We start from the raw sequence: 22,105 nt of genomic DNA on the forward strand, positions 1-22,105 counted from the left end.
GTACCAATATTTGGCTCGCATAATTTCAAATTTGGGCCCCCCCCCCTTAGAAATCCTGGATCCGCGCCTGGGGAGAGCTCCCAGAAGCTCAGAGGTTTTAATATTAACTACGGTCAGATGAGCATCCAGGGGCCGCCTTAGGGCCCTTGGTGGGGTCCAGGGGGCAGAGCCCCCGGAAGCTCAGGGGTTTTAGGTATTTAATTATGGTGAGATGAGCATCCAGGGGGCGCCTTAGGGCCCTTGGTGGGGTCCAGGGGGCAAAGCCCCCGAAAGCTCGGGGGTTTTAGGTATTTGATTACGGTCAGATGAGCATCCAGGGGGCAGAGCCCCGGAAGCTCAGGGGTTTTAGGTATTTAATTACGGTCAGATGAGCATCCAGAGTACCGCCTTAGGGCCCTTGGTGGGGTCCAGGGCGAAGCCTCTGTAAGCTCTGGGGTTTGAGGCATTTAATTACGGTCAGATGAGCATTTTTTATTCCTTATTTGTGACATGGGCAGGTCACTTATTTGCGTTTTGCCCCCCCCCCCCCCCCCCATGTCCCCCATTTCCGGCGCCTATGGTCATGGAGCTAATCAAAATTGGAAATGGGTAGGTTTGCGAAGCCAATGGGTTGCCCAAATCAGTCATCCATCAATATTGGTTCCTAGTATTATTTGTAAAAAAAGCAACCGAGGAATACATATTAAATGTATATACATATAGATTGAATCAGCAGAAATATGCATGTATTTCTTAGATGAGAGCAAAGAGTAGGTTTCCCTCAAGTGTACCAGGAAAGTGTGTGTCGAGTTTTTGATAGGGCACTGTGTGTCAAGGGAAAGTTGGGGAAACGCACGGCTCTTACTGTGAGTTTAGGGAAGGGGATATTATCGCCTTCTTTTTATGTTCCTCTCCCTTCCTGCTTGTTTTACCACTTTTTTTTAGACTGAGATGGTTCGAGGGATAAAGTCAATTAAGGCTATTAACATTATTGCGATGGATTTGTTACTATTTTATTTTGGTCGTTATCATTATTTATTCTTATTCACAATCTCATGATTATGGTTGTGAAATATGTGCAAAAATATATGAACGGATATACATTTATTCTATAAATATGGCAATTGTGTAATTTCTATTTTGAGTAGCTCCTTCACATCCCCGATACATGATTACAGATACTGCCAATAATAAATATATATATATATATTATAATTTATTTTGTTTATAAAACAAGATTGAATTTAGATGCTGCTTGTAAGTGTCGGCTTACTCCCGACGACGGATAGTCAACCTGTTCGAAACGTCGAGCAACTCATCCTCTCCAAGCGCTATATTTCTCCTTAGAACTATATGCTAAGAAAGATAACAAACAGTCCTTTTCAGGACTACACATCCCCAAGAAAGATTACCGAGTCAGAGTCCTTTTCAGGACTCCTCAACCCTCTCTCTCTCTCACACATGGTGCACCCGCAAACCTACTGTATATGAAGATTGAATTTGTTTAATTTATTTAATTGAAAAACTATCACTAGTATGTTTGCTTGTCTCCCTGAGCATATTACTCTGTTTATTTGTATCAATTTTTAGAATTTAGTTTATATCATGGTAACCTCAATTTTTTAACCTTGATTTTTTTCATTATGTGCTGTTGAATTTTAAGCGAATAAAGAACATAAAATGAAAATGAAAACGAAACGATTTTTTTTGGTCTGTATTTCTAATATTATGTGGTTATTATGCACTTGATGATACAGAGGGGGATATAAAAAGTGTGACAAGCACAAGTTATATATTTATTTCTAACAATTACAAGCATGATAAGTGTGAATTCGAGACTACTTGCTTTAAATGGAAATCAACCATTACTAGAAATGTATCTAACATCATTTATACTTTATACATTTATACTCTTGCAAAGAATAAGCACACTTTTTTAGTTCACTTGCATGCAGTTTTAAAAGGCTATAGTGACTTTGAGCATATTCGTTAAACATTTTCAAATACATCTACCATTGACTTGCAGCATTTAGAAAGAACTGTCAGCCTTTATTGTGGTGTGTTAATGTAAATAGTAATTGAATTTGCTCTTTATTTACAATAAATCAGTCAGTCGTATGAATTCGTTACACAAACCTGCACCCTTTGAAAAATATATTTCAATATAAATTCAAAAATAGAAAAGTGCAATAAAAATAGAAAAAATGTTAATTTGTACATATATATATCATCATTTTCTGCAACAAACACCATTATAGACTTCAAATTCACGTTCATTAATTCAACGAAAGAACCTAAATATTGCAGGTTTACATGAGTCAACTGACAACACAATGGTGGTAATACAACCTCTATTTGGAAAGTACTGATATTCAATAATTTTCGTATAAACAAACAAAACCATACATACCAGACAGACATGATAAACAAAGACGAAACAATGATCCAAGGTTAGATCATTTGACAGTTGACAGTTTTTGGATACAAAATATTTGATACAACTCGCTATTCACCAATGGTTAATAGGTTAAGAGCAATCATTTTATCAACCAAAAGGGTTCATACTTCAGACGTGAATAACAGACCTTGAATTGGAAATTCAAAGAAAATCACAAATATGTCAAACAATGTATCACTAGAAACTGGTAAGCTAACAGATGGCCATCGTACAAGTCTTAGGTCAACTACATATCGGGTGATTTATTAAAAAAAAAAATACAAATACAACCACCTCCATAGAATCTGGGATATACGAGAGATTCGCCAGAAAAATAACAATGTTTTAATGACGTCACATAATGGATCAATACTGCCCAAGCAGACGACAGCTATTATTTCTCAAATTATAATGAGTTTAGTGTATATAAATGGGATGGCATTTCAAATCATTCAAAAGGGAACCGATTCTGATAACTAAACTCTTTTGTTTGTAAATACACAGGATGGGGTTAATTAACAATCAAGGAAACCAGACTTTCAAATTGAAACCCGATCCCCCGCCCCCCCCCCCCCCTGGAATGATATTAAGGGCGGCATTTGTTCCCTCTTGAAACGACGAACATAACGCGGTGTGTGCAGCTGAATATACAATGGCGTCTTATTTTGTTTACAACTTACAAGCGACAGATTCCTTTATTTTTGTATCGCTGCATTTGTCATCAAACTAAAACCACGCGCGGGGTTTAGAGTGAGGCAATGAGTTATATATTTAGCATGACGGTAGTGAAGTAAGAGAAAGATATCAAGAGAAGATGAAAAACAGGCACTGCAAATGTGTGAGATGCCATGGGACATCGTCTGCTTGCGCAAATCATGTCCATCCTGTGATCTCACACATCTCAGCAGCGTTCGAAGAGCTCTTCAGGTGCTATGCCGGGGCTGTATTTAAGCGCTGTGTAATTTATAATAACAATTACTTTGAATGTTTCCAAGAATTGAATTTTGATAACCTTGTCGAATCAAAGTTTCAACTTTGCAGTAATGAAAATAAAGCTAGTTTTTAAATCAATGAATATCTAATTTGAAAGTAATACAAAGTTTTGGGAAATTTTGAAAATCTGGTGGATAGTGATTCCTTACAATTTTGATATATTTGGATGCCCCTGTGGATGTATTATAAGCACTAGAAAATTTAGCCCCTAAAACACTTCTGCTTTCGAGAAAAATTGAATATAAAAATTTACCGGTACTCCCGGTAAATTTTGATGAATTTCAAATAGCGCCTACGGCCGTACAATGGTAGCTGCGACCGTGAAAATCTCAGAATATGTAGTTGTGATATATTTCAAAACGGGAATAGCTAATCAGTCGCTTTTAGTCAAGAAACATTGTTTTATAACTAAATAAATATCTTGACCTTGAGAGGGAGCTATACAACATAAAGAGTGTATTATTTACAATTTTATAACTTTAGACTCGATTTCAACGGCGACAACGATCACTGAATTATTTAAGATCGCATATGCTCCCAATATGTTCATTTGAACCAAATTCATGAACCCATACCAAAACTTTGTATTACCTTTAAGACATTTTAATACATCATAACTATGTACTTCATAAGCTTAAAGAACATTCACTCGATAACCAAAAACAATGCACCTGTACAGATGTGTATTAATGGCTTGCCATATGATGTTAGTGCCGGGCTGAGATTCGAACCCTAAACCCTTAGATTGAAAATCAAGTGAATGAACCACGTATACTACGACACCTCCACAATAATGTTTCCGTAGTTCCACTTTATTTTCTAAGGTTAAAACAAAAATACTTCACAACCAAAAATATCTACAAATACAGTTTCATCCATAGATTTCAGGACCATCATTCAACCAACGCAATGCTATATGAATTTAAGAATCAAATGCAAAGTTCTCGTATACAGACCACCATTCAAACAACGAAAAACTATATGAATTTAAGAATCAAATGCAAAGTTCTCGTATACAGACCACCATTCAAACAACAAAAACCTATATGAATTTAAGAATCAAATGTAACGTTCTCATATACAGAGTACGGTTGTTGAGGCTCTGGCTTCGGTCTGTCCTGGCTCCTCTCAGTCTCTACATTGCCATACATGAGTGCGGTGGCGCCTGCTTCCTGCGGATCAGTGACCTCATATGGGTTCTCTTCCGGGTCATGTGTATAGTCGATCTCTACATTGCCATACGTGTGGTCCTCTATCGGGTACGGAAGCTGCTCATAGTTTTCAGTGTGCAGGTATTCACGGATGACATCGTAGACGAAAGCATATTCCTCCTACATAAAATTGTATGGGGAGGTTCTATTTGTTAACTACTTGATATTCGTTGGCAAACAGAGATGGAGAAATGAAGATTACGATTTAAAAAAATAGAATAAAGATGATACTGTAAAATGAGGAAAATACACGAATATATTTTCAAACTAAAATATGTTCTTTAGAGGCTTTATTCCTCACACGTAAAATAGAAGAAAAAACAGTCATAGATTTGACTCCGAGCAAAGTATTTCAAATATCTATTTCGATTTAACTTCTACCACTGTATACCATAGTACAACAAGGGAATACTATTTAAATGTTGTAATTACAGATGATATTTCATCATAGTTCATGTTTCTTATTTATTATTACAGGAGTAATTTGACCTGTGTGATAAAATTACAAATAATTTTGCATACCTCAGTTTGGACGAACTGCATCCTGTCAGCTCGCAGTATCTTGACTGTCTGGAAAATATCGACGGAATCTCCCTCAGCTATCTGAGCGATGCACTCCATAGCAGTGCAAAACACACCTGTTCGCCCAGCACCACTCCTTTAATGTTAAACAAAATGTAAATATGTTAAAAGTACAATAATCAAGGTACAATAAGCAAAGACAAATAACCCAAGACTATTGGGCGAAATTATTATTAAGACTTGAATCAAATAAATTTCGTTTATAGTAATACATTTCTCGCAACTGAATATCCCTTGATTTTAAAGCATTTCAATTTCTGCATGTTTTTTTTTAGAACCCCTGGTTACTTACTATTTAATAAACCTGATTTATATAATAGTATCTCTAAAGATGGAATCCACTTTGCATACATTAACTGCTGCTAGCAAGCCCTGCGCGACACGTGCGTTTTTAGATAAACTAATTTACCAAATATTTCCCGGAAATCTTTGTATCATCATGTATGATTCAAAACATATTCTTTCACATGAGTGGTAATAAGAGCTTCCATTTCATTTTTTGAAATTGGGGCGTTTCCAATACTGTTCTTTACCTTTAACAGTTTATATGAGTTCAAAGATGTTTAAATCATTGCCTTGGTTTCCAAAAAATACAGCTAATTTTTGCTGTTGTATTTATGGACCGATCCTGCTTCAGTGGACTTTGCACCAATTGCGATTGTTTAGGATAAGTAAGCATTGAAAAGATCCTAGACTTACAAACAATGGACAAGAATGGAGAATTCATTCATTTTGTTAGTGGAACTTTTGACAGCACGGATGAGCTTCATCAACGACCTAGCCCCTAATTGTGGATCTGATCCATGTTTAGGCCATCCATGGAACTGGTACTGAGTGACGATGTGACTCGTCTAAAAGAAAACGAAACAAAACGATCCGTGGAAATGGATGTATAAGGCATATTTGAATCGGTCACAGTTTTGCATCTTATCTTTGCGTTCTACCAAAAATTATTGCTTTTCAACTGCCATAATATTTGACAAAAGCTAGATAATCATCAAGTCGCAGTTCGCCCGGTTGGAAAAACTGTTCTGGTTGAAATTCATAATGCGGTTCGCTAAAAATATTAGATTTCTTGATCTGTAAAAACAATCATTTCAAATGAGGGCATCACATCTAAATTCACAGTCTCTTCTTCAACAATCACTGTGTCGTAAAGGAAATATATGAAATAAGACATACTTTGGAGTTTCTGGTAACTTTCAGTTGCCGAATGGTCATGTCCCCATCAGATGACGTTGATAAGGTTGAAACTGAATAGGATCCAAACTGAACCGAGTTAGCATCAGGCCAGTACTGTGCACAGCTCTAGAATGAGGAGAGGCAAGGCTATCGTTAAATGTTCATACACATACATACATGTTAGTCCTTCCTTTTCTGTTCGCTCCTTTCCTGACCTATTACATTTATATCTCTCGCTCTTACATTTTTTTTAAATAATGCCACAGGTTTCTTGAATTGCAATTACTAGTCACTTTAGCCATGTTAGTTTGTAAATGAGCCTTCTGAACACTGTGAAGATTAGCCTTATGCTAACCAAGTTATCCATTAAAGTCTACTCCTACACTACTACTAGTACTACTACTAGTACTACTACTACTACTACTACTACTACTTCTATACTTCCACCACTACTACTACTACTACTACTACTACTACTACTACTACCTTGGTAATTGGTTGGGTAATCCATTTGGCAGCTCACTCAGGAAGCTATACTGGGATGGTAGGTGAGGCGAGTAACTACAAGGAGTGTCATGAATTGCAGGAATGGTGTGTGGACAAAGCACTCGTTAATTTAGAGTAAAATATGCTAAGTCCAGTGCAAGTAAAAACCAAGCAAGTAAGCTTATATGATGTGGGAACGAACAGGGGGCTGCATCATTCTGATGTACGTAGAGCAGCCTCCTTGAAGTTGGTTATTCCTGTTGCATTGACTGCTGAGCCTGGCAGATGATTCTAGATCATCATTGCTCTCGGGTAGTATGAAAGCTTGAAGGAGTCAGTACTTGCAACAGGAATTACATACTTCAGGTTGTGGTCGTATCCTCCGAAGTATGTAGCAGGGATGACAATAGTTGGTGCAGGTATGGAGACAAGACGGTGATGGATCTTGTAGAGAAGGGTGCATTAGTCGAGGATTCGACGTGTGTGAAGCGTGTCCCACCCTAGAGCTGCCACAAGAGCCGATGGTGATGTGGTGTATCTGTAGTCACGGTACACAAAGCGAGCAGCAATTCTTTGTACTTGCTCTAGCATTTTTGTGACCACTTATTCCTTAGTACTGAAGTTTGGTCGACAGGAGAAGGTGTGGTACTCGATCGCATGCCTCCTTGAACTCCAAGAAGATTATATCAGCTTGGTTGCGCTGCTGAAGGATGGAGGACCAGTCGTGGACGGCTGTTGTCGATTGAGTGGTTGTTGACAAACCCCATCGGAAGCAATGCTTTGCATCGGTGAGGATATTATTTACTGCAACATGCTTCGACACATGGCTCAGGATGATGTGTTCCATGACTTTGCAGCAGACGCAGGTGAGTTAGATTGGTCTGTAGTTGGAGGGGCCACACTTTTTTCCCGACTTGTGTATACGGGTAACTAGTTCTTGCTTCAATTGGGCTGGAACGATGCCACTGTTGTAGCTTTGTTGAAACAGGAAGGACAGTGGAGAAGCAATCTCGCGAGCTACCAGCTTTAGGAGCTTGGGTGGAAGTTCATCAGGTCCGCTGGCCTTTGAAGGGTCCAGTTGCTGGAGGCGTTTCTCGACACCGGTCCTGTGAACGTGCAGGTGACCAGTAGTTGGAAAAGGAGAATATCCTTTCTGTACAAGAGAGTGGAGCTGGTGAGGAGTAAAGACGGACTGGAAGTAGTCGTTCAGTGTCTCTGCCTTGTCTAATGCTGAGGCGCATAGCTTAGATGGAGTACGCAAAGTAGGAATACCAATGTTTTCCGATCGACATGTCTTGATGTAGGACCAGAAAGACTTTGGATTGTCCTTAAGGATTGCTCGATAATGTTGTTGATGTACTCACAACGTGTTCTGTGCACATTATTGTCAACTTGGTTCCTGTATTGTACCACTACTACTTCTACTACTACTACTACTACTACTACTACTACTAACACTATTAATCCAGGGAGGAGCTCGAATTGGGTTGTTCAAACAAAGGACCGGTACCCCCTTCCTTCTGCGCCGCTGATGGGAATTCAACATTTATCATGTTTAGTATATGGATTATTTCGTATCAAAAAACAAAAGAAGCAATACAAAAGAGCAAGGTCTTTAAATCTCCCAAACTTAAACTAAGACAATTTATTTTAAAATTGACATATGCTCGCACTACTACCTTGTCGTTTTGGCTCTTGTCGTTAAGCATGACGATAGTGGATGGTTTGTTGTTGAGGACCATAGACCAGAAATCAGACACAGTGGTTGGCAGCGGCATCTGGGTTGTCATGAATGTACAGTGGACTCCCTGAAAGATGAAGGAAGAATAATTACAATATCCGGTAACAACATGAGACCCTTGCCACCTACTTCCATTGTAATGAAAGGCTTTATAAGAGCTGTCAATATATTCGAAGCACGGGCACCCTAGGCGGAGAGGGGCTCACTTACTGAACTGCACCCCCACCCTACACCCCGTACATGACTATCAATCAAGTTTTATTCCAAGATAGTTAATAAAAGACGTAACAGTTCTTATATAATATCTTCCATAGTACATTCTATATTATAATGGCGACAGTGCGGGTACATTTAATGGGTATGAATCGATCCACAGTGTCATTTTTATTGAAATATAGAAACTGGAATATCATCAATGTATTACCGCGCATTTTACTTTTGTCAAATTCGTTTTGGAAGCTTTCGTAATAAAACAAGTCACTAAAGTATGATAGGACACACACACACATACTTTGTGTGCTAATTATCAATCATATTAATAATACCTATATTAGCACATTATGTTTCCATGGTTATTGCCAACACCCAATGCGTCTACAGTTTCTTATGTTGAACACGAGTCAAATGAAGATGTAAACGGTTTCAATGTCATTTAATCCTTCAGTTTTTCTGACACTAAATTACATGTGTAAATTGAATCTATCAATACTGAATGAACATCTCACCTTCATTTGACTAGCATTGATGTAATCATGATCTGGGGAGTCTAGTATCACACGATTCCTCTGCACTAGAATGGTATGGAAACAAAAGAACATTTCAAACAGCGTTACGCTACACCACAACCCAACATTTACACTAAAACAAGTACGAGTAGTCTTTCATATTGTTTGATAGCAATATTGGATTTTAGGTAAGTCTGAATCCGATGACCGGGGTAATAATATGATTGCAGGGCCCTCAGGGAGAACAGTATGAATACTGATGAGGCTACCCTGGGTAAACAAGACATATTATTATTATTATTATTATTATTATTATTATTAGGAGCAAATCTTATGTGACATCACCTCTCCGACTTCGAATTGAATTTAACGGACTCAAAGATTTGAGTATCCCCCAACCCCTACACCATTCCAGCCTTAACTGCACCGTCTCCTGACAATCTTGAGATCCCCGTTTGGTGTTATTTCATTTGCTCACGACATTGTCATACATTTCACCACGACGTTCTACTTCTCATTTGTCAAGAATCTACGATTTACATATTATGTCCATCAACGAAAATGCCGGGGTTTAAATTGTGTGTATGTGTTTGTTTGTGTGTGTGTATTTGTTGGTATCTTAACATTACTTACATGGTAGGTTGTTTCCGTATCTATTCTTGGGGTGATTATCTCGAGTGCGTCCTGATCTCGTATGAGAAGCCGGAGGATCTGGACAGAGGCTCTTCAAAGTCTGATTTAATCAGAAAATATGATGTTTAGTTTACATCACGAATTACGTTGATAATCATCAACCTTAGTTCTGGCATATTTTTTCGAGCATGCAGAAATATAGATTCAACTTTAATATTAGCTACGTTCATTCTGCGCATTTTATCCACCCAAGGGATCTTCAAGGTGTTAACGGAATCACATTATTATCTTGGCTTTAGCCTAGCTGTCTCAAGGTTCTGAAAGCATTCAAGAAAAATTACTGTTACTTCTTAGTAGGTACTCATTTACTAAACCTAAGTTTAGATAGTGCTGCGAGTGAGATTCGAAAAAATACAATTCATTTGAATTACAGTTCAGTGATTAAAGATAAAGGTGAGTTCTGGTAATGCGATTGCATTGTGAAAGAAAAGGTGTGGAATGGATCAGAAACATTTGATCATGTAGCATGTAAGTATTGGTATGCACTGCAAGGTTCTGAAGTCATCAAAATCATAATAAATTTGGCCGAGTCTTGGCAAAGTAACAAGCACTGTACACAGAAAGCTATGGGACAACACACATGGTGTCGGGGCTAGTACTACCTTGATTTCCTTGTCTTTGTATGCTCATTACTCAGCCAGTATACATTTTCTTCCAAAACTTCTTGAACATTCAGTGTAAGTTTCGTTTGATTCTGTGAGAATTAATTTTCTTTCTTTTACCAGAACTGGAGTTTATCTTTGACGGGTCACGACATCCCTAACATTTCCAGAGCGCAAGAGCTGGTTTGTAATAGAGATATTTTCTCTTTCTCCATGAGTTGTTTCCACTGGGCCGAGGCCATTCCTGAAAAATAATTTCGTTGAAACTAAGATATAATGCCCCCATCCATATCTCTCTCTCTCTCTCTCTCTCTTTCAGGTTTTCTAGAAGAAAGTGAACAATGAACTGACTTGGAACCATTACATGGCTTATGATCAAGGTCAGAAGTTGTTCATTTTTACAGCTAAAGAAGAAGAAGGCTATATATATATAGAGAGAGAGAGATGGAGACAGAACTAAAGAAAGTTCTGGTGTGGACCTGCCCTTGTAGAATACCGGGGAGAGAACTGAAGTCGTTACCAGGTCCGCGGTTCGAGTCCCGCCGCTGCACTAATGTCCTTTGGCAAGACATTGATCTACATTTGCCATACTCCACCCAGGTGAAGTAAATGGATACCTGGTAGGAATTTATTCCTTGAAACGCAGCGCACGTAACAGCTGCACTGCTAAAGCCAGGGTAATTATGCTGCATTATTGTAGAGCGCTTAGAGACTTCTGACAAAGTAAGTGTTAGGCGCTATATAAGCACTGTAATTATTATTATTCATTATTTATCGAACTAATGATTGGGATGCGTTACCTGGAACTCCTTGGTCATCTTGGACCGTCCACGTCCATCGCCTGAAGAGTGTAAGTCTTGTAGATGATCAGTGAAATGAACGACAGGGATCAGGGTATTCCTCCAGAGAAGATCCTCCAGGACAGCCCCGTAGATGAAGGCATACTGCTCCTGTATTCATGTAAGGAACGAAAGCTTCAAAATTTTGTATCAATTCCATCTCATCCACTAAAATATCTTATATTTTTTACGAAATACGACGGAACATGTACAGCAAAATTAAAAATTAGAACAAGCGGTGCCCTATGCTAATTTTATAAGGTTCTTGATATTAAACACATTTCCTTTGAGAATTTCCTGTTTAATATCAACAACGCGAAGAAACAAGCAAATTTTCAACACGTTCCTTTTTTTTTAAAAGGATTTTTAATCATTCAAAATTTTCCATACAAAGTATGTTTTATAAATCAAGAAAGTAGACATGACCCCCCAAAATGCTGTTAACATGTATATGCATAGTGATACTGTTTTTAATTTCACATTATGTCGCGTAGAATAATCATATGGCAATCTCTGCAAAAGCACTTTACGTTGAAATCCGTCGGTCCTATCAGTGTCTAAACTGAAAAGTTCGTGTGTCAAACTGCAGCAGCAGTTGATGTATGTTTTGAGAGGTAACTGACCTGTGTTTGGACCATGTATGGTCGTTTCTGTCTGATGTTCGTCACGAAGTTGAAGACATCCACCATTCTAGTTGTCTTGGCATGAGCTACGACGCTATCAATACTGATCACAACGCCTGTTCGCCCAACACCAGCACTGGATAGAAAATTTAATGATCAACTAATCAGTCATCATTTTATTGATTTTTTTTTTTAAAGTACAAAGTCGCATTCTCTCCGGATTTAACGATGTGCATGCACACTAGCTATTGAACGATAACGCAAAAGTCAGCAAAATATTCACGCAATTTCAATTGAAATTCATGAGTGTGGGAACCCAGGTTTCGCTGTAGTAAAGCCCGATTATTATACAAACTTATTTTAGGAAGCTCTTTTATGTCTACGATATGCTGTTGAAATCTCTTATATTCTGATTATGTTATTATTTCTTATAGCGAGCATTACGATGACATGTTGCGTAATCCGAACGTGATTTCTAAAATCAATACGATAAAGTATCACAAGTAGAGTTCATTTCTTGAAGGTCTTGACGATGATGTTTGTGGTACTTGTTTTGATCTAGGTGAAATTGACCACTAAGCCTACCTGCAATGAATGATCAGAGGATGAGTGAACTGTCCATGATCAGCTTTGACTTCCTTGATGAACTTGAGCAGTGATGATGTGTGTTTAGGAACACCCTTGTCAGGCCACTCTGTGAAGTGGAACTGAGTGACGGTCCTGTAGTCGTCACCCTGGTTAGGAGAGCAACACATGTCATGCACAGTGAAAATGAATTAATTTCCATGATACGTCAGCTTTTGTACAGATTATCAAAATATTTATCAATTTTATTGTCAATGGTGTCAATTTTTGTTAGTGTTTCCATGCACAGAACTTAGCTCAGAAAAAAAATTATGAATCATATTAAAATAAACTTCATAAAATCATAATTTATAAAGTAACTTTAAAAAACTTATATTAATGACTAAACTTGAAGTACCGTTTTCATATATATTGCCCAAGGGGACGCATGGTCCAGTCATATTCATTATAATTCGACTAGTTCGTGGCAAAGGAAGGCATCCTGAAATGTGACGTAGCAATGCATATGACTTATTTACCTACCTTTATCATCGTCATTTTCCTTTTGATTCCACCCGTGCATGCTTCCAGTGACACCAGTTCCACTTTGATATTTCCAAACTTCACCGAATCGCCTGGTATTTTAGGCCAGTACTTACCGCATTTGATCTATTTCAAGCAACCAAAATAGTATATGATTATTGTGTAATACTAATTAGTTTAATGATCTGGATTTATTTAGCGCTTGATATAAATAACGTCTCTGAGCACTTCACAAATATTATTACCCTTTTTATCAGATTCATTCAAGCACAATGTGCACCATCTCCACTCTTTGGCGACTATGTCTACCACATGGTCATCGTGAGGGCATATCTCAATTACTTACACAAAGGCTTTTGTCATCTTACCAGGTCCCCATTTCTTTCCTGGATATGGATTGGCAAATGTAGAATAATGATTTGCCAATTACATCAGTGCCGTGTCGGGGGTCAAACTAACGAACTTCGCATTTTATGTCAAGTGTTTTAAACTACTACACTGCGACTAAGCCATTGTATAGTTATTTAAAGATAAAGCTGTGTTCTGGAATCATCAAAATGATATGTTTGGCCCAGTCTTGATAAAGGTAACAAGTGCTGTACACAGAACGATGTATATGGGACTACTCAAGCATGTGGCATAAAAGTGACTAGGCCCACATTTTTAAGCTGTTACATGTCATATTTATAATATGAAGGCATTTGAAGAGCCATGCTTTTCAGGGAATATTTTTTCTTTGATTTCTTTCCACACTTGCATAATAGTAATGAAAACGCTTTCGACCTTCTTTCTAATCATCCTAGAAAATTACTGGTACTATTTGCATTGAGCAACACTTTTTTAAACGATGAAAACGTCACGGACCTTATCTCCTTCCTTGAGCTTCGTTACCATGGCAATAGTCGTCACATTTTCCTGCCAGACCATCCTCCAGAAATCATCCGTAGATGCATTGTTGGGTCCTTGAAAAAATTATGTATCATGACTCATCGGAAAAATCAATTGGTTTATGGGGATGACTAATGTCTTGCTTGGATCTACTTTTTGTGTTTATGTTTATACAGGAATAAGATAACAACTTGAAATAGAGTAACCTTAATATATACGTCTTAACATTTGTACTTATAAAGTACTTCTTGTTAAACATGACGGAGAAATTGGAATGGACATACCTTGTGATGCAATGTAAGCTTTGTCATTGTCAAAACTCTGTATGTGAAGAAAAGAAAGAAAAAAATAGTTTACATAATGAAAAGTATATCAAAATGAAACTATAAATATGTCAAGGCTTGAGGAAAATGATAGCCTCTATTTACAGCATTGCTTTCTCGTAGGAAATTTTGTTCTTCTTTTTAATCGAACATAAAAGAAGATCAAGAAAATTCAAGTCATATGAGGAATTATTTTGCAGCTTTAACCGATAGTGGGTTTCCCTTTACATGTGTGCTGTACGTGAGTATGTGTGCGTGGATGCATGTGTGCGTGTGTGTGCGTGTGTGCGCGCGTGTGTGGAGATGTGTGTGTGTGTGTGTGTGTTTGGATTGTGTAAAGATCCAGCGAAGGAAACGTGTTTTCTAATTCAAGAAGTCCGTCAACTCAAGCTACATCCTGTTAATATTTCAAAGTTTTTTTAAAGTTTTTGTTAATAATGTTATTTGATTCATATCATTTCTATTGGACGCTTCATTCAACGACAACCCACTCTATAACATTAAAATGAAAGTACATTGTAATGACAATATATTTATAAATTAACGTATAGATAAATTGATAGATGCCACCTTACTTACGGGAATGTAAGAAGCGTTAAAGTAATCGGAATGAGGATTATTGTCGATGACTTCTAACTTCACCCTCGCCGAATCATCTGAATAAAAGATAGGATATTTGGAGAAAAAATAGCCAGTAGCTTTTAACATAAAGTTCTTTGCTCATGCAATTTCGTCGTTTATCTTCGTTATCGGTTTCCGGTAGAGTAGCAAACAAATTATAGTCAAAACATTAACATAAAAAAGTACTGTATAGGTTTCAAATGCAGAGATTTGACAACGGACAAAACTCTTTTACTTTTTTATTGAGAGTGTAATAAAACTTGAAACATCTCTTTACGGAAGAATTATTGAAAACTCATATTCTAAATAAAGAATCATGACATGGAACTGATAGCATACATCAGTACATACATTGGTACACTGTAAATCAAATGAACTGTGATGCTCCACTGCAATCCACTGCAGTCAGCGCTACAGTTGCAAACTATTATTATCAAAACAACAATAAGTACATTATCTAGAGCTTTATTGAAGCAAACTTTTATAGCTATCCCTTACAAGTCAACATAATAAAGACCCTGTTAGTTTGTAAACTCACATGGTAAAATATTCTTGTATCTGTTTTTCGTGAAGTTGATCTCCTCTTGAGCCACGGTCTGAGGATAGATGTTTGGGCCAGGTAAATCCTAGAAGAGAAAGGAAATATAATTGCAGTTTCAGTTTATTGTTTTAAATTTTGCATATACAAAATTAATATAATCAGAAAACGCTACAAACAAAGATGAAGTCTCGCTACTCAGTGTTCTCAACAGCACAGGAAGACATTAATTCTGCGAGTAGCACACATTTGAGTGCTAAAAGAATATGTTCAGCGCAAAACACTAAAAAGAAGACATATTTCTTGTTGATAGAAATTATCTTCATTAAACCTACATGAAATTCCTCGGAGAAGAGCGCGGTGTGTCTGTTCTTGTTGACGAAAGCAGGAAACTGAGCCAGGGGTATCGGTTTGTTGCTAGACCTGTCGGGAGATCCATCGGTTGAATCGAGGTCTAAGGACTTCGTTTCCCGTACAAAGGGCTTCACGGCTACAGCTGGTTTGGGTCTTGTGCTCCTTGGAGGTGATTGGTGTGGGTTCAAAACGGAAGCGTGTCCAATGTTGTCATTTCCTGTCATAATACATACATAAACAGAAAAAAAAGTCAATTTAATCCCTTTTTTTTTTGGAGGAAAAGTCCTTGGGTGGCAAAACGCAGAATCAGCCTTTACTGTAAATAACCAAAGAAGTCCTTAGTTCCTTACACTTGAAACTTTTTTAAAATTTCTTCCAAAAACTTGTCTTGTTCGTGACATTATGAATCAGGGAAGGGCATAATTGAGTTGTAAGAATTATATGGGGTTAGAAAAATTAGAATATGTTGTCTCTTTGTTGCCATTAGCACGTCGTTCCATGCTATTATCAGGATTATAGTTTTTTTCTTTACCTGATCATATTAACAACTATCAAAGGGCCTACCTTCTAATGGCGTGTCTTGAAAATCCAAAGGTGCCTGAAATTGGTCCTCGATGTTTTCTTTTTTAGACGGATTACTATCATTCCTTTGGAAAAAAAGAGAACCCAAAAACAAAGGTTTCAATGCAAAAGACGAAAAGCGAAGAATAAGTGAGCAGAAGAGAAATTTACGAGAGCTGGTAACTATCAAACTTAAAGAAAAAATTCATCGGTAGAGTATTCCTTGAAGAAAGGAATAGAAAATTATCAGAAAGTAGATAGCCATTTATTTTCAAATTTCCCTATTCTGCTTGTTCTTAAAGTCCGTACATAAAAAAGTCCATTTGCATCGAGAGTATGGTATACAGGGGATTACTGTATAATTACTATAGAAGTATTAAAGTGACAACATTGTACATGAACATTATAATCATGACTGAAAATAGAAAATAGTTCACAAACCTTCGTCGTTTGAACACGATGATGACTACAATGATGATAATCAAAATGATCAGAATGGCGCCAACGGCTCCCCCAGCTGTGGCTGCTATAGAACCAACAGAACCTTTATTTGGGATCAAACGAAAGAGAAGAATGAAATCAGAAATCTTTAATTTTCCCAAAGAAAATTCAATTGTTCAAATATTATTTTTTACAACCCCTGTATGGAAAAAAGACCATTCTGCTACCAATAGCAAAGAAAAACTGTGTTTGATTGATCGCAATTTCGAAAATTAATAACTTTTCTATTTTTGATCGAAATTTGATCAAATGTTCACTGACTTGTCCCTCTTATTTTTCTGCTTCCATTAAAACCAACTTAATACCAGGGTGGACATCCCTCTTTACAGTTTGATTACACGCCTAACATTGTTTTCAACAGCACGCGCTGCTAAGTTGGAGGAAATCGCATGAAACCGTCGCGATTGTATTTCAGTTTTTACGCTTTAAATGAATGTATGACAAGATGAGAGAAACTTAAACCCCACCAGAAGACCCTGTGGTGCGTCAAGCTGGACAGTAAAATTATATTTGCAAAATGTGAGCATGTTCCGTTAATTTTGCTCCATCTATTCATAGAGAGCATTTTCACATCTGTACGGGTACGGCTAAGGGTGGATGTCAGTAGAATAGTTGTTGTAGTGTTATGAATATACAGTGCGTCCCAGAAAAAAACGAAACCGAGAATTATCGATGTTTTATCATAACTTAATAACAGTTATAATTAATAAATGGCACATTGTATAGCTCAGATCCTCTTCTTTCATTTGATGCAACTCATATAATGCATATTTCACTCCTCAGTGTTTCAAATTAATTTGAAGAGAGGGAACCAAAAATTCATTTGGCGGACGGTATCTGAATTTCAAAGAGGAAATCACATTTCTAGAAAGTTCAGTTTCTGCCCTTTCATGAGACACACCTCAATCAGGAAAAACGAGCAACGAATAACAAAGTTATTAGCCTGAAACGTCTGAACATTGTAATGAAGCATTGGTACAATACAATCACCTTTTCTATGGGATATGCCAATGGTTTTGAAATTGCCCTGAGTTGATTTTGCAATGGTGTTGAAGATACCGGGAATGGATGGGTTCATTCTAATGTTCAAAGCAAGCCTTATAATTTCATATGCGTTATATTACTATCACTGCTACATACACATGTATGAACACAACATTAATCAGCATTATACTGCTCTTACCTGATTGTATCGTCTTAGCAGTCACAGGTTCTGACCAATTACTAGAACCAGCGCCATTAACAGTCTGTACCTATATAAGAAATGTTGATATCATAACAAAAATAATTCTATACATTTGACCATTTTCTAGAAATGTTATCATCCACGTAAGCGCAAATCTCAGGTTACTTATCCGAAAAGAACTTGCTCTGTTCATGTTCTGTTAATATTGTAACTCTTTTAAAAAACACCGTACCTGTTTGCCCTTTCAAGTTGCATGTAAAACGACACAATTCATAAACAGAGTATGGCCGAACGGAGAATATGCTCTTTTATGTTCTATCAACACAGATCCTACAGTGTAAGTTCTGAAAAGCTCGTCTCCAGTTGTCCTTTCAGAGGTCAGGTGACGTCAATTCTCAGACAAAAGTGCTTATAAATGTCATCTGCGTGCATTAATTGTTAAGTTCATGTGCTTGTATATAGAGGTATCCCCAATCGTATTCTTTTGCTACACTACCAAGCAGTCCATAGCAATTTTTATGCTTGCGGTCTTGACCAATCACAGGCCTAGAATCTTTATATATGTAGTATATAAATACTTATCAATACATATAGATGTGTTACCTGAACTGTATAGTTGATTTCACGGGGCAGGTCTACCTCAGTATGCTCTCCTTCAAACGCACCACTCAATACTTCCTCTGACTTATAGTCACCATCAACAACGGGATCAGTTTGCTTGTAGCGGATGATATACTTCTGGATGTTACCATTGATGTTAGATGGTAGAGGGGTAGACCAGGATACAGTGAAGGAGCTTGTAGTACTCCGCGGTATAGTCACATTGATAGGACTAGGTGCCACTGTGAAGGGAAAGCAGGAATTTCTGCATCAACGAACTTGTATACACTTTGAAAGGGTGTATAAATGTGCATGGATTGCAATTTTTTTTTTTTTTTTTTTTTTTTTGGGGGGGGGGGGTATATGGTAATGGTTAAGATTACAAAGTATTATATGAGAAAAAAAAGCAAGAAACTTGTTCATCACATATAAATGATTTCTGGTTTTTCTGGTTTCTTTCTTGCACTATCCATGTAAGTTATTGTCACACATGAGCAGGGGCGTACGCAGGATTTTTTTTAGAGGGGGGGGGGGGGTTAAAATGTGAAAATCGCGCAAAAAATTTCGCAACGACTCAGCCAGCCGCTGGATCAGCAGGGGGGGGGGGGGTTCCCCCCCCCCCCCCTGCATACGCACATGCACATGCATTTAGTGATATATTAATGGGTATACAAGCAGCAGATCGAGTGCAGCAGCTCTTTACACAAAAAGCAAAAAAAATAATGATAAATCCGGGACAGGTCTCAAGATATCTCAGACTAGATTCTATAAAATAAATACCAAATTCAAACTATATAAAACTGAATAATAGTGATTTGAATACTTTCCACTAATTTCCCAGCATTAGTATGTGCTTTTTCAAGAATGAAAGCAAAAATAAACTCTGTATTCGGCAGGCAAACTCTCACTTTCTTAAAGTCGTATTGCGGATAGTCTCACTGCTCATGTCGTTCTCCTCACCTTTATTAGGCAGCACTCGTTGGAAAATGTGTTCAAATCAAACCATATCAAAGTAAATAACAGCGATTTGCACATCTTTTACTTTAGCGATCGGAATAAGAATAGTCAAGTCTCACCTTCTTCAATCGTTTTGACGATAGTCTCACTGCTCTTGTCACCCTCCTCGTCTTTATTTGATGCAGTTATTTGAATGGAATAGTCCAAATAGGTTTCTAACTCTCTTATCATGTAGAAGCTTGTGTCATTAGGAACCGTGAGAGAGTTTGAAGAAGTTGACGCAGCATAGTAGATCATATAATGGGTCACTCCACTCCTGCAGTCTGCTGATTCTGAGGGAAGGTGCTGAAACATAAAAGTGCAAATACATGTTACATGCATCGCAACCACATAAAGAAGTTACTTTTACACTAATACACAAAACTACAAGATGTTAGAATATTTTGTCTACAATTTTCACATTAATAAGTATGCTGCAATCAATATAATGGAGCATCCTGCAGAACAAGAATCTCTGGATCACAAAACATTTCTTTCTTTGCTCTGTGAAATAAAATCAAACTCCATTGATCACACACTTTTAACTGGCAAACAGAGAAATTTGTACACCTTTTTTAAAATCCAAATTATTTTGTTTAGTCAAATGTTGAGAAGTAAGTAAAAAGGCATCCAGAATGCCAAAGGCATAATAGTGAAGTGAGTTTAATAATTAATGTTAATATTTGACATATCTCAGTTAAATATTAGATAAAATCAAGTGAAGTGTAGTCAAAGTAAAAGAGATATTTACCAGCTACATATTATAACAGTGTAGTTCTACCTCAATGTTATAAAATTGTGACTGAACAGTTATGCATTTTGTGCTCTGGAGGAGTCTTTCCATCCAACTACATTTCACGAAGCGACCAAAAACTATTCTTAAAACAGTTCATACCTCCCATGTCACCTCTAGCTCTTTAGGGTTGATGGCTGAAACTTGTAGTCCAGTTCATCAGTGGAGAAGCACTTGGTTCTAAAGTTAAAAATTATATAGAAAATACTAAATGGCTTGGTCCTATAGAAGATGAATTAATTACATGTACATGCAGGTCATGGTAAAATCATACGTACATACGCTCCAACAAGTATTCTTTGTGTAGTTTTAAATCAAATGTTTAAGAGTGAAACATATAATTACCATTGGGCAGAACACAGGAAGGGTACTATAAACATTTTCGGGCTTTGTAGAAGAAATTTTCTTTGTCACAATTTAGAAAGATAAAACATTTTAAAAAAAATCAAAAAACAGAATGTATGGGATGGAAAATACAAACATTTCTTTGTATAGATTTTACTCAAAAAACGAGATAATTTAAAGATTTCAATGGAAAGTGCATTCAATCAATGAAAAGTGCATCAATATCCCAAATTTAGGCTACATCTAAATGTACAAAGCAATTACTAATGCAAAAACATTAATGTACCTGTAAAAAAATGTTTGAAAAAATGTATAACTCCAACAAACTCGAGTATTTTCCTCCCGAGTATAACTTACTTCTACAGAGAGTTATTGTGTCGCTCCTAGGAGACTCGGATCCTGTTCCACCTGTCCCTTCCCTCACTGCTGCCACACGAAACCTGTATTCTGTGTCTGGTGTCAGGTTACTAACGATGGCTGATGTTGTTAGTTTATCTACTCTCTGATCCGTTACCCAGTCACCATCCTTCTTTACAAAGACATCATATCCTACCAGAGGAGGATCCCCTGCGTCATCTTCTTCAGACCATGCATTCCATCTGAGACCAACTGTAGTTGAGGTAGTACTCACTATCACTGGTGCTTTCTTGATGACTGGCAGAACTGAAGACAAACAAAAAGAGACAATAACATTAAATTGAATTTTTGAAAAACCAGTCAAAATCAATGACACACCTATAATAGAAGTTCTTTCATCATTTTAATAACGCGCCTTGAGCACTCCACAGAGTGGATTTGGCGCGATATAAGTTACATTATTATTATTATTATTAAGTCAATATGTACGTAAATTTTACCAAAGTACACATGAATTCTATACTGACATCTTACAGAACTGCTTACATATGACAGGGCTCATACTGTAAAGCATGGTAATTAAGCACTGAAAGACATCGTAGATGTATCAAGTGCTACATAAACCCGGAATATTACCAATATCACATATTAAAATAGAAAGTTCATTAAATAATTCACATGTAGGGCCTATGTACAGGTCAATGTACATGAAGCGACTTGCAAGTAGAAACAACTGTATCAATGTAAGAACAGACATTCCCCTTTTCAGTAATAGATTTATTCAGCATACCCTCCCCCCCCCCCCCCCCCCCCCCCACCCCCAGGCAGAGCCATTTGTATGG

The 22,105-nt window shown here is 37.3% G+C and overlaps 2 protein-coding genes across 2 annotated transcripts; both read right to left on the reverse strand.

Moving 5' to 3' along the window:
• Nucleotides 1-4,211: 4,211 nt before the first annotated feature.
• Nucleotides 4,212-6,041, reverse strand: LOC115925630 (receptor-type tyrosine-protein phosphatase epsilon-like). Its single transcript, XM_030989767.1, has 3 exons — nt 5,902-6,041; nt 5,143-5,278; nt 4,212-4,740 (listed from the first exon to the last, which is right to left on the reverse strand). Exons 1-3 carry the CDS (start codon nt 5,970-5,972, stop codon nt 4,462-4,464), a joined length of 486 nt encoding a protein of 161 aa, XP_030845627.1. The 5' UTR covers nt 5,973-6,041; the 3' UTR covers nt 4,212-4,461.
• A 304-nt stretch (nt 6,042-6,345) lies between these two features.
• On the reverse strand, nt 6,346-20,712 carry LOC585328 (receptor-type tyrosine-protein phosphatase alpha). Its single transcript, XM_030989831.1, has 19 exons — nt 20,664-20,712; nt 19,849-20,074; nt 18,776-19,014; nt 18,170-18,239; nt 16,927-17,029; nt 16,489-16,571; nt 15,906-16,141; nt 15,571-15,658; nt 14,991-15,067; nt 14,373-14,409; nt 14,065-14,162; nt 13,201-13,326; nt 12,679-12,827; nt 12,094-12,229; nt 11,432-11,581; nt 9,970-10,069; nt 9,337-9,401; nt 8,550-8,678; nt 6,346-6,510 (listed from the first exon to the last, which is right to left on the reverse strand). The coding sequence occupies exons 2-19, from the start codon at nt 20,024-20,026 to the stop codon at nt 6,346-6,348; spliced, it is 2,229 nt and encodes a 742-aa protein (XP_030845691.1). The 5' UTR covers nt 20,027-20,074; nt 20,664-20,712.
• Nucleotides 20,713-22,105: the final 1,393 nt, after the last annotated feature.

The sequence above is a fragment of the Strongylocentrotus purpuratus genome, unplaced genomic scaffold, assembly GCF_000002235.5.
Source record: "Strongylocentrotus purpuratus isolate Spur 01 unplaced genomic scaffold, Spur_5.0 spur5_contig_843, whole genome shotgun sequence".
Taxonomy (NCBI): domain Eukaryota; kingdom Metazoa; phylum Echinodermata; class Echinoidea; order Camarodonta; family Strongylocentrotidae; genus Strongylocentrotus; species Strongylocentrotus purpuratus.

What these genes read in the sequence shown, in the direction of transcription:
- LOC115925630 (XM_030989767.1), bottom strand. Translation starts at nt 5,972, where the DNA reads ATGAAGCTCATCCGTGCTGTCAAAAGTTCCACTAACAAAATGAATGAA. An exon ending in TCCATTCTTGTCCATTGTTT is followed by an intron (nt 5,279 to 5,901) that starts GTAAGTCTAGGA and finishes TTAACATTAAAG; the next exon opens with GAGTGGTGCTGGGCGAACAG. An exon ending in TGCAGTTCGTCCAAACTGAG is followed by an intron (nt 4,741 to 5,142) that starts GTATGCAAAATT and finishes AATTTTATGTAG; the next exon opens with GAGGAATATGCTTTCGTCTA.
- LOC585328 (XM_030989831.1), bottom strand. Translation starts at nt 20,026, where the DNA reads ATGATCTACTATGCTGCGTCAACTTCTTCAAACTCTCTCACGGTTCCT. An exon ending in CGTCAAAACGATTGAAGAAG is followed by an intron (nt 19,015 to 19,848) that starts GTGAGACTTGAC and finishes TTCCCTTCACAG; the next exon opens with TGGCACCTAGTCCTATCAAT. An exon ending in GGAAAATGACGATGATAAAG is followed by an intron (nt 12,828 to 13,200) that starts GTAGGTAAATAA and finishes TCTCCTAACCAG; the next exon opens with GGTGACGACTACAGGACCGT.